Source organism: Grampus griseus (assembly GCF_964374135.1).
Source record: "Grampus griseus genome assembly, chromosome: X".
Lineage (NCBI taxonomy): Eukaryota > Metazoa > Chordata > Mammalia > Artiodactyla > Delphinidae > Grampus > Grampus griseus.
This window is the reverse complement of record NC_138999.1, coordinates 53,067,481-53,080,581: the sequence shown is the minus strand read 5'-3', so window position 1 is coordinate 53,080,581 and position 13,101 is coordinate 53,067,481. Positions and strand designations below refer to the sequence as shown.

The window sequence follows — 13,101 nt, the reverse complement described above, 5'->3', positions numbered from 1 at the left end:
AGGTGTCCCCTCTATCTGAAATTTCCTTCCCTTTGCTTCTTCTCACCTTTGACAGTTCTGTACATCTCCATAACCACAGGTCATATCCCACCTTCTTCCAAAGATTTCAGAAACTACCCTATTCTGAAATAAGTTATCTCACCCCTGACATTGCATTGAAGATTATACACACTCATAGTAGCTACCACATTCTACCTCAGGAGAGTTACTAGTGGGTGGATTTGACTCCCTGACTAATTTGTAAGCCTCCTCCTCCCACCACAGGATAGAAGGTCTATCTCCAACTACCTCACTCCTCTCAGTATAGCCTAACACAAGATCTGCAGCATATTAGGCCCTTGAAAATGTTTGTTCATATACTCTTTCAATAAGTATTTATTGAGAACCTCCTATGTGCCAGGCACTGTGCTAGTTTTACAGGGGATATAACAATAATCATAACAGTCAAACATCTATGTTCTCATGGTAATTATATTCTATTATGCAATATAGATAATAAATAAATAAATATATCTTATGTAAGACAGTAGTAAGTGGTATTTTATTTTATTTATTTATTTTCTTAACATCTTTATTGAGGTATAATTGCTTTACAATGGTGTGTTAGTTTCGGCCTTATAACAAAGTGAATCACTTATACATATACATATGTTCTCATATGTCTTCCCTCTTGCGTCTCCCTCCCTCCCACCCTCCCTATTCCACCCCTCCAGGCGGTCACAAAGCACCCGACCTGATCTCCCTGTGCTATGCGGCTGCTTCCCACTAGCTATCTACCTAACGTTTGTTAGTGTATATATGTCCATGCCTCTCTCTCGCCCTGTCACAGCTCACACTTCCCCCTCCCCATATCCTCAAGTCCGTTCTCCAGTAGGTCTGTGTCTTTATTTCTGTCTTACCCCTAGGTTCTTCATGACATGTTTTTTGCTTAAATTCCATATATATGTGATAGCATACGGTATTTGTCTTTCTCTTTCTGACTTACTTCACTCTGTATGACAGACTCTAGGTCTATCCACCTCATGACAAATAGCTCAATTTCGTTTCTTTTTATGGCTGAGTAATATTCCATTGTATATATGTGCCACATCTTCTTTATCCATTCATCCGATGATGGGCACTTAGGTTGTTTCCATCCCCGGGCTATTGTAAATAGAGCTGCAATGAACATTTTGGTACATGACTCATTTTTGAATTTTGGTTTTCTCAGGGTATATGCCCAGTAGTGGGATTGCTGGATCATATGGTAGTTCTATTTGTAATTTTTTAAGGAGCTTCCATACTGTTCTCCATAGTGGCTGAACACTCCGACCAGCAGTGCAAGAGTGTTCCCTTTTCTCCACACCCTGTCCAGCATTTATTGTTTCTAGATTTTTTGATGATGGCCATTCTGACTGGTGTGAGATGATATCTCATTGTAGTTTTGATTTGCATTTCTCTAATGATTAATGATGTTGAGCATTCTTTCACGTGTTTGTTGGCAGTCTGTATATCTTCTTTGGAGAAATGTCTATTTAGGTCTTCTACCCATTTTTGGATTGGGTTGTTTCTTTTCTTGTTATTGAGCTGCATGAGCTGCTTGTAAATTTTGGAGATTAATCCTTTGTCAGTTGCTTCATTGGCAAATATTTTCTCCCATTCTGAGGGCTGTCTTTTGGTGTTGTTTATGGTTTCATTTGCTGTGCAAAAGCTTTGAAGTTTCATTAGGTCCCATTTGTTTATTTTTGTTTTTATTTCCATTTCTCTAGGAGTTGGGTCAAAAAGGATCTTGCTGTGATTTATGTCATAGAGTGTTCTGCCTATGTTTTCCTTTAAGAGTTTGATAGTTTCTGGCCTTACATTTAGGTCTTTAATCCATTTTGAGCTTATTTTTATGTATGGTGTTACGGAGTGATCTAATCTCATACTTTTACATGTACCTGTCCAGTTTTCCCAGCACCACTTATTGAAGAGGCTGTCCTTTCTCCACTGTACATTCCTGCGTCCTTTATCAAAGATAAGGTGACCATATGTGCGTGGGTTTATCTCTGGGCTTTCTATCCTGTTCCATTGATCTATCTTTCTGTTTTTGTGCCAGTACAATACTGTCTTGATTACTGTAGCTTTGTAATACAGTCTGAAGTCAGGGAGCCTGATTCCTCCAGCTCCGTTTTTCATTCTCAAGATTGCTTTGGCTATTCGGGGTCTTTTGTGTTTCCATACAAATTGTGAAATTTTTTGTTCTAGTTCTGTGAAAAATGCCAGTGGTAGTTTGATAAGGATTGCATTGAATCTATAGATTGCTTTGGGTAGTAGAGTCATTTTCACAATGTTGATTCCTCCAATCCAAGAACATGGTATATCTCTCCATCTATTTGTATCATCTTTAATTTCTTTCATCAGTGTCTTATAATTTTCTGCATACAGGTCTTTTGTCTCCTTAGGTAGCTTTCTTCCTAGATATTTTATTCTTTTTGTTGCAATGGTAAATGGGAGTGTTTTCTTGATTTCACTTTCAGATTTTTCATCATTAGTATACAGGAATGCCAGAGATTTCTGTGCATTAATTTTGTATCCTGCTACTTTACCAAATTCATTGATTAGCTCTAGTAGTTTTCTGGTAGCATCTTTAGGATTCTCTATGTATAGTATCATGTCATCTGCAAACAGTGACAGCTTTACTTCTTCTTTTCCGATTTGGATTCCTTTTATTTCCTTTTCTTCTCTGATTGCTGTGGCTAAAACTTTCAAAACTATGTTGAATAATAGTAGTGACAGTGTGCAACCTTGTCTTGTTCCTGATCTTAGTGGAAATGGATTCAGGTTTTCACCACTGAGGATGATGTTGGCTGTGGGCATGTCATATATGGCCTTTATTATGTTGAGGAAAGTTCCCTCTATGCCTACTTTCTGCAGGGTTTTTATCATAAATGGGTGTTGAATTTTGTCAAGAGCTTTCTCTGCATCTACTGAGATGATCATATGGTTTTTCTCCTTCAATTTGTTAATATGGTATATCACATTGATAGATTTGCGTATATTGAAGAATCCTTGCATTCCTGGAATAAACCCCAGTTGATCATGTTGTATGATCCTTTTAATGTGCTATTGGATTCTGTTTGCTAGTATTACGTTGAGGATTTTTGCATCTATGTTCATCAGTGATATCGGCCTGTAGTTTTCTTTCTTTGTGACATCCTTGTCTGGTTTTGGTATCAAGGTGATGGTGGTCTCATAGAAGGAATTTGGAAATGTTCCTCCCTCTGCTATATTTTGGAAGAGTTTGAGAAGATAGGTGTTAGCTCTTCTCTAAATGTTGGATGGAATTCGGCTGTGAAGCCATCTGGTCCTGGGCTTTTGTTTGTTGGAAGATTTTTAATCACAGTTTCAATGTCACTGTTTGTGATTGGTCAATTCATATTTTCTATTTCTTCCTCATTCAGTCTATGTAGGTTCTGCATTTCTAAGAATTTGTCCATTTCTTCCAGGTTGTCCATTTTATGGTTATAGAGTTGCTTGTAGTAATCTCTCATGATCTCTTTTAATTCTGCAGTGTCAGTTGTTACTTCTCCTTTTCATTTCTAATTCTATTGATTTGAGTCTTCTCCCTTTTTTTCTTGATGAATCTGGCTAATGGTTTATCAATTTTGTTTATCTTCTCAAAGAACCAGCTTTTAGTTTCATTGATCTTTGCTATTGTCTCCTTCATTTCTTTTTCATTTATTTCTGATCTCATTTGTATGATTTCTTTCCTTCTGCTAACTTATGGGTTTTTTGTTCTTCTTTCTCTAATTGCTTGAGGTGCAAGGTTAGGTTGTTTATTCGAGATGTTTCCTGCTTCTTAAGGTGGGCTTGTATTTCTATAAACTTCCCTCTTAGAACTGCTTTTGCTGCATCCCATAGGTTTTGGGTCGTTGAGTCTCCATTGTCATTTGTTTCTAGGTATTTTTTTATTTCCTCTTGGATTTCTTCAGTGATCACTTTATTATTAAGTAGTGTATTGTTTAGCCTCCATGTGTTTGTATTTTTTACAGCTCTTTTCCTGTAATTGATATCTAGTCTCATGGCATTGTGGTCAGAAGAGATACTTGATACCATGTCAATTTTCTTAAATTTACCAAGGCTTGATTTTTGACCCAAGATTTGATCTATCCTGGAGAATGTTCCATGAGCACGTGAGAAAAATGTGTATTCTGTTGTTTTTGGATGGAATATCCTATAAATATCATTTAAGTCCATCTTGTTTAATGTATCATTTAAAGCTTGTGTTTCCTTATTTATTTTCATTTTGGATTATCTGTCCATTGGTGAAAGTGGGGTGTTAAAGTCCCCTACTATGAATGTGTTACTGTCGATTTCCCCTTTTATGCCTGTTAGTATTTGCCTTATGTATTGAGGTGCTCCTATGTTGGGTGCATAAATATTTACAATTGTTATATCTTCTTCTTGGATCGATCCCTTAATCATTATGTAGTGTCCTTCTTTGTCTCTTCTAATAGTCTTTATTTTAAAGTCTATTTTGTCTGATATGAGAATTGCTACTCCAGCTTTCTTTTGGTTTCCATTTGCATGGAATGTCTTTTTCCATCCCCTTACTTTCAGTCTCTATGTGTCTCTAGGTCTGAAGTGGGTCTCTTGCAGACAGCATATATATGGGTCTTGTTTTTGTATCCATTCAGCCAATCAGTGTCTTTTGGTGGGAGCATTTAGTCCATTTACATTTAAGGTAATTATTGATATGTATGTTCCTATTCCCATTTTCTAAATTGTTTTGGGTTCGTTATTATAGGTCTTTTCCTTCCCTTGTGTTTCTTGCCTAGAGAAGTTCCTTTTGCATTTGTTGTAAAGCTGGTTTGGTGGTGCTGAACTCTCTCAGCTTTTGCTTTTCTGTAAAAGTTTTAATTTCTCCATCAAATCTGAAGGAGATCCTTGCTGGGTAGAGTAATCTTGCTTGCAGGTTTTCCTCCTTCATCACTTTCAGTATGTCCTGGCACTCCCTTTTGGCTTCCAGAGTTTTTGCTGAGAGATCAGCTGTTAACCTTATGGGGATTCCTTTTTGTATTATTTGTTGTTTTTCCCTTGCTGCTTTTAATATGATTTCTTTGTATTTAATTTTTGACAGTTTCATTAATATGTGTCTTGGCGTATTTCTCTTTGGATTTATCCTTTATGGGACCCTCTGTGCTTCCTGGACTTGATTAACTCTTTCCTTTCCCATATTAGGGAAGTTTTCAACTATTATCTCTTCAAATATTTTCTCAGTCCCTTTCTTTTTCTCTTCTTCCTCTGGAACCCCTATAATTCGAATGTTGGTGCGTTTAATGTTGCCCCAGAGGTCTCTGAGACTGTCCTCAGTTCTTCTCATTCTGTTTTCTTTATTCTGCTCCGCAATAGTTTTTTCCACTATTTTATTTTCCAGGTCACTTTTCTGTTGTTCTGCCTCAGTTATTCTGCTATTGATCCCATCTAGAGTCTTTTTCATTTCATTTCTTGTGTTGTTCATCATTGTTTCATTCATCTTTAGTTCTTCTAGGTCCCTGTTCAACATTTCTTGTATTTTCTCTATTCTATTTCCAAGATTTTGGATCATCTTTACTATCATTATTCTGAATTCTTTTTCAGGTAGACTGCCTATTTCCTCTTCATTTGTTAGGTCTGGTGCGTTTTTATCTTGCTCCTTCATCTGCTGTGTGATTTTCTGTCTTCTCAGTTTGCTTATCTTACTGTGTTTGGGGTCTCCTTTTTGCAGGCTGCAGGTTCGTAGTTCCCGTTGTTTTTGATGTCTGTCCCCAGTGGCTAAGGTTGGTTCAGTGGGTTGTGTAGGCTTCCTGGCGGAGGGGACTAGTGCCTGTGTTCTGGTGGATGAGGCTGGATCTTGTCTTTCTGGTGGGCAGGTCCACATCTGGTGGTGTGTTTTGCGTTGTCTGAGGACTTATTATGATTTTAGGCACCCTCTCTGCTAATAGGTGGGGTTGTGTTCCTATTTTGCTAGTTGTTAGGCATAGGTTGTCCAGCACTGTAGCTTGCTGGTCATTGAGTGAAGCTGGGTGCTGGTGTTGAGATTGAGATCTCTGGTAGATTTTCACCTTTTGATATTATGTGGAGCTGGGAGGTCTCTTGTTGATCAGTGTCCTGAAGTTGACTCTCCCACCTCAGAGGCACAGCACTGACTCTTGGAAAAAGAGGAAAAGGGGAAAAAATCATAAATCTTGCTCTCGAAATCCACCTCCTCAATTTGGGATGATTGGTTGTCTGTTCATGTATTCCACAGATGCAGGGTACATCAAGTTGATTGTGGAGATTTATTCGCTGCTTCTGAGGCTTTTTGGGGGTCTGAGGTCTTCTGCCAGCATTCAGTAGGTGTTCTGTAGGAGTTGCTCCACGTGTAGATGTATTTCTGGTATATCTGTGGGGAGGAAGGTGATCTCCACGTCTTACTCTTCCGCCATCTTCCCTCCGCACCTCTAGTCTCCATTAATTTAAAATGCATGAAACCAAGGAAGTGGCTTGGTTGGAAAATCAGCCTTTATCCATTCATTATGTCTGTCATTTATTTAATCATCCAGCATTGAGAACTTCCAGCACAAACGTCTGATAATGGGAATTACAACAAAATAGTCATCTCTAGGGGAACTTGTAGGCTAATAAGGGAGAGAAGATATGTACATGCATAGTAAGAACTGAAAGTTGAGGAGTTAAGTGTTATGAGAGAGGTGCAAAGCACAAGATGGGGGATTCCAAGTCATGAGGAAACACCTCCAAACCTGGGGAGTAAGGAATATCATTATAGGAATGGACCTGGTGCCTGGGCCTAGGCAAGTAAGTAGGATATGTGCTTGAGATTGTTAGAGAAGAGAGGAGGGCAAGTAGCAGTGAATTCTGAGAACACCATGGAAGAAATTGTGAAGCATGTCCTGACAACAATGACCTGTTCAGTGTGGCTGGACTGCAGAGTACAAGAAAGGAAAAGTGGGCACCAAGGTGGCAGACGAAGGTTAAGGCTAGCTTCAGAATTCCACTGTGAATACCTAAAGCAACAAAGTCACACAGGGTGGATGGAGAGAGGAGATGAATCCTCACAGCAAGTTTCAAGCTTCTCTGTACTGACACTGAGCCCTCACAGAGTTTCTCCTGATCCTTTCTGGGAATAGAAGGGCCCACACGAATTTTTCTCTACTTTCAGTTGTACCTTACTTATGCAAGACACGTTCAGCTTCCAGGGAAAGATTCACCATGGCAACAAGCTAGGCATGGACTGGTACCACAGTGAAGTGCTTCTCTCTGGCTGGAAAGGGCAGGATCTCTGCTATGTGGCCCACCTAGGCTCCCTTCCCCTTCCCAGCTTACCACCTTGGGCCTCAGTCAGCCATACACCCAATTAAGTCTCTTGTTCAATGGGGAATCTGCGTACTTTAGCTTGTCCTCTAATGAAAGATTTGCCTCGGCCTTTCTAACTGGCAAGGCCATTTTCCTCAGTGGCCCTAATTCCTGAACATGTCGTTTTGCCTGGGAGATCCAGGCTGCAAAGAATAATGTAGAAGGCTCAATTAACTTAAGAATTTTCCTTCTTTTCCCTCCATCTCACCTCGCTCTCTTTCCCTTCAGGGATATGTATCATGCCACATGGAGGCTCTATCCAAGATGAAGGCTCTACTGAAGCCACTTCCACATTTAATTTTTTCCCTGGCTTATTGCCCTACCACTATTTCAAGCTCTTTTCTTAACAGCAGCCAGTGTGAAAAAGCCTTAGGGGTTTAGTTAACTAGGAGCTCAATGTCAGTCAGCAGTATAATATGACTGCCAAAATAAAAGTTAAAGCAATTTCATTAGAAAAAGAGGACCCAGAAGGAGAGCAATGAGACCATTTGCTCTGCTTTGCTCTTCCACCCCAGAAGACAGTATCTGCTGCCTCATCAACATGCCTGAGGATGCTGCAGGTGGGAAGGGAAAGGGGCATTGTCCTGGGAGGCTGCAACCACATTGGTCTCCTGATAGTTCCTCAAAAGATCAGGCACGCTCCTGTCTCAGGGCCTTTGAATGGCTCTTGTCTCTACCTGAAACACTTTCCCTAGTTCTCTTCATGACTCACTTCCTCACTTCATTAGGCCTCTGTACAGATATTGTCTCTCCAAAGACGCTGCCCCTGACCTCCTATTTAAAATAGTCCATCCCATCACGCTCTATCTCCCTTTATACTGCTTTGTTTGTCTTCATGACACTTATTAACTCCTGACACGTATTCTATCTCTTCCATTAGAATGTAAGCTCTATGAACATAGGTTTTTGTGTGTTTTCTTTACGGCTGTGTCTAGAACAGTGCCCGACACAGTGGGAGCTCAATACATATTTGCATAAACAAACTTTTTCATGCCATCTACCTCATTGTATTGCAACTTATTTTTCATTTGTCTTGTCCCCACTAGAATTTTATCTAAGAAAATTCTTTTCTCAATTATTTTGACATTTTTATTAATTACCTAGCCAATGCCTGGCATGAAAAGTGTTGGATGGATGGATGTGCTAGCAAGGATGTTGTAGAGGGGTTTCAAACATTGGATGGCATTGGCCTAGACCCACATTGCCAAATACGGTAGCCACTAGATACTTGTGACTATTGAGCATTTGAAATGAGACTTGTCTGAATTGAGATGTGTTGCAAATGTAAAATGCACACCAGATTTTGAAGACTTTGTATGCAAACATGTAAAATATCTCATCAATAATATTTTTATTGATTATGTGTTAAATAATAATATTTTGGATGTAATGGGTTAAATAAAATACATTCTTAAAATTAAATTCACCTGTATCATTTTTCATTTTTAATGTGGCTATTAAAATATTTAAGTTACATATATGACAGGCATTATACTTGTATTGAATAGCACACAGATATTTTACAACTTCCATGTTTAAACCTTGACCTTTACAGGCTTTTGAGAGTGTGTATGGGGGGGGTTGAAGTGGTTCCCTGTAACTGACAGAGAAGAGGGTTCTCCATAATCACTGCTCCTGGGGACTGGTGGCAGCAGGGTCAAATAAGCACTATGCTTTATTACTCAACCTCATCTTTCTCATTCCTGTCTTCTTTCACTCCAGCATGTCCACAGCAGCTAGCAACAAGCCAGATGGAATGTTTAGAACTTTTTACTTTCTGTCTTAGCTTCTGCCCACCCATGTTTCCCCTGATGGTGACAACAATGAACAGATAAATGGTCCAAAGGTGAGCTACAAATTGGAAGAATAAAATCTAGCCACAAGTGCCCTGGATCATCAACACCCAGCAGAATCCCCACTTTGGAAAATCTCTCTATTCTTGATAAGTGATTTTATGTGTGTAGCCAACTCCCCTAGCAAAGCCCCATGCTGGGTTATCCCAGGAGGGAAATAGAGAAGTAGAAGACAAACAACCTGCCCTTTAGGAGATTATAATAAAGTTGGGAAACAAAACTAATGTGTACGTGAAAAGTTAAACAAGATCACAGGACAATCATACAAGAAATGTTGGGCAAAGTATGATTAAGTCCAAACCAATTACCCAGAGAGTTACTGCTTTAGTAATTCAAATTATGGTCAGTCCTAAGGTACAGGCAGGCAGAGAAAGCTTCCTCAAGGAGGTAGTACTTGTGCTGGATTTTGAAGGATGTATGTGATTATTACAAAAGCATAGATTTCCAGAGCTTGAAGGGCCCTTAGAGACATAGTGCACTCCTCATTGTACAGATAAGGAAACTGAGGCCCAGAGAAAAATATAGTAAGTCAGGAAAAAGTTGGGAGTACAACCAAGATTTTCTACTTCCCAGTCCACTACTCTTCCCTCCAAGTGTTGAGAAGGGAGAGATTGTGTTCTAGGTGTAAAAAATGTGCAAAGAAACAAATGCTTGAATACTCACTCCCCAATCTGCCCCTTTCCTAACACACACACACACACACACACACACACACACACACACACACACACATCTCCAAACCTGATCTGGGATCTCCTTTTATTTTCCTCAAGACTATGTTAATCTAGAAGGTGAATCAGATAACACTGAATTCAAATTCCAGGTCAAACACCAGTGCCTTTTTATTTAGTTAGAAATGCGCCAGGTGTTGATGAATGGCCTCTCTGATGTAACCCGCCATCCTGAAAGCCTTGAAGTTGAGAGACCCTCCTCCTGTTCCTTTGTGTCCTATCACCACAAGGTATACAGACTCGATCTGAACTACTGTCACTGCCTGGCTGCCCCGACTCTGGCCTTTGTTGTGGAGGTCCATGGTGTTGTTGCCCTCAGTGTACAGGTTGTCCCGGATCAACAAGCATTTGGTCCCTGTAAGGGTGATTCCCTGAAGAAACAACTTTTCTCTCTCCTCTCTCACCAGCAAGATCTGCATTTCTTCCTGGGTCAATTGGAACAAGTTGACTTCAGGATAAGAAGCTAACAACCAGGGAGGGGAATTGGTGATTATCGCTGCATCACAGCACATTCCAGTCTGTAGGAAGAGGGTGATGTAGTCTTGCCAGACTTCTTCACTGATATCCCCTATGCACTGCATGATTCAAGTAAGCTGTATCTGAAAGATGAAAAAAGTGCTTTCTGGCAAGTTGGTCTTCAAAAGAAGTTGGTTGGTAGTTGGCCCAAGATGACTGATAAACTGAAACTGAAATAAGCTAAAAGCACAGTTCGTTTCTGATGGCTTCTCCTCAGAAACAAGGTGGAGGAGGTCTTGATGACTTGTGTGAAGTTATGCCCCAACTGCCCTCTGCTGTGACTTATCAAGCTACCTCTGGAGCAGGAGTGAGGTCACAAAGGCTCTGTGGCTTCTTAAATAGTCATAATGCACCACTTCATGGGTGACTTTTGGCAGTAGCTTTCTTAGGTTATATCTCCAGCTAGTGAGATATTGGGGCAAAGCACACCTACTTACTTCCCTAGGATACCATGGGAAGGACACCAACCCCTAATAGCAGAAAATCCCTCAAAGTAGAAAATAAGTGGGTCATAACTGAGTTGGAGGTTTGCATATAAAGCAGGACAGGTGAGGTTTAGTGTGGCAACTAGTATCTCAGACGTTGGCTAATCTAAGATCTGAGCTCTAGGTACAAAGTCAAAATGTCCACAGGCTCACTGGCTTACAACCTTTTGGGGATAAACATAATAGCCTCCTAATGATTTCCTTGCCTCCAGACTCTTTCCCTTTAGTTGTTTACCTTCTGGCCCACACCAGCTGTGAGTCTAGAGTAATTCATTTTCATTTAGTCATTCAGCAAGTATTTATCAAGCATTAACTATGTGCCAAGTATTTTTCTAAGCACTGGGGTACAGTAGTGCACAGAGAAAAACCTCATGGGGTTGATATCATAATGGCAGAAAACAAATAAATAATAGATGATAGTATCCCTTTCACAGAAAATATTTTACAAGTCTAATACTTTCTTCTTCCATAATTTTCCTCTTAGTCCCAGGCCTTCTCTACTCCTGTGGGGGTCCAATCTGACATGTGACTCTTCTGCAACCTTTGACAATTCACCATCTGTATCTTAATTTCCTCTGAAATGACACTAACTTGCCTTAAGGAGGGAATGTTAGGAGGAATGATTAAATTTAATGGTGGAGAAAATCTGGGATAGCTTAGAAAATTCATTTATTCAACAAATATTTATTGAGTATCTACTGTGTTCCAGGCCTGTTCTAGACTTTGGAGATCTAGCAGTGGACAGAAAGTCCCTGCCCTCATGAAGCTGACATCCTAGAGGGGGAGACAAATAACTGAGAAAGACATTTATAGCATATCAGGTGGTGTTGATAACTATAAAGAAAAAATGTTAAGAAGATAGAGAATGCTGGGGAAGAAGTGGTGGCGGTTTTATTTAATATGAGGTGCTCGAGTAAGGATTCTCTGATATTGTGACATTTAATCAGAGACCTGACAGAGATGAGGGAGTGAACATGTGGATTTCTGGGGGAAGAGCATTCTAAGCAGAAGGAACAGCAAGTGCTCGTGAGGCAGGAGCATGTCTGGTATATTTGAGAAAGAACAAGAAGATCAATATGACTTAAACAGAGAAAGCAAAGGGTGATAGAAGGTATAGTCAGAGAGGCACTAGGCTTAGATCATATGTAGGGCTTCATAGGCCATGTAAGGATTTGGCTTTTACTCTGAGATGGGGAGCCACTGGTAGATTTTAAGCAAAGGAGAGATGTCTCTATAGATTCTAGAGTCTAGAAGATGCTATGTAAAGAATAGATGCTAGGGGAACCAGGGCCAAAACATGGAGACTAGACTATGACAATAATCCAGGCTAGATAAATAGAGGTTGGGGCCAGAATACAGGGGTGAGAAGTGATTAAATTTGGAATATTTTGAAAGAAGAGCTAATAGGATTTGATGATGAATTGAGTATGGGGTATGAAAGAAAGAGAATGTCTCCAAGGCTTTTGTCCTAAACAACTGGAGTTGCCCATTTTTGATATGAGATATACTATAAAAAGAGCAGATTTGAGAAGATAGGTAGAAATCAAAAATTCTGCTTTGGATATGGTAAGTTTGAGGTGCCTCTAAGACATCCAAGTAGACATGTCAGTATGCTGTTGGATACTATATAAGTTTAAGAGTTAAGGATGGATCAGGAATAGAGATAAAATTTTGGAAGTTCTTTGCAAATATGGTATTTAAAGGCATGAGACTGGATGACAGCACCCAGGGAATAAGTGTAAATAGAGAAGAGGACCAAGGTCTGAGTACTGACAGCATTCCAACATATAAAGAAGGTAAGATAAGTGAGAAATAGCAAAGGAGATTGGGAAAGAGATGTCAGAGAAGTAGGAGAGAGAGCAGTGTCTCTGAAACCAAGTGAAAAAAATGTATCAAAGGGAAGGGAGTGATCAGATACTGCTGAGAGGAAAAGAAGTCTGAGGATTACCCATTGGATTTTGCAATATGGAGATTACTGGTAACACTGACAAGGACAGTTTGTTGGAGTGGTGGGGGTAAAACCTGATTAGAGTGTTTTCAATAGAGAATGAGAGGAGAGAAAAAGAAGTGGAGGTAGATAATTTAGACAAATCTTGGGAGGAATTTTGCTATAAGGTGCAATAGAGAAATGGGGTAGGGGATGGTAGGTGGGGGAGAGGA

At 39.8% G+C, this 13,101-nt stretch overlaps 1 protein-coding gene across 1 annotated transcript; it reads right to left on the bottom strand.

The window, feature by feature from the left end:
- Nucleotides 1–10,059: 10,059 nt before the first annotated feature.
- On the bottom strand, nt 10,060–10,521 carry LOC309840065 (profilin-1-like; the record flags this gene model as incomplete). Its single annotated transcript, XM_082682061.1, has 1 exon — nt 10,060–10,521. One exon carries the CDS (start codon nt 10,519–10,521, stop codon nt 10,060–10,062), a length of 462 nt encoding a protein of 153 aa, XP_082538187.1.
- Nucleotides 10,522–13,101: the final 2,580 nt, after the last annotated feature.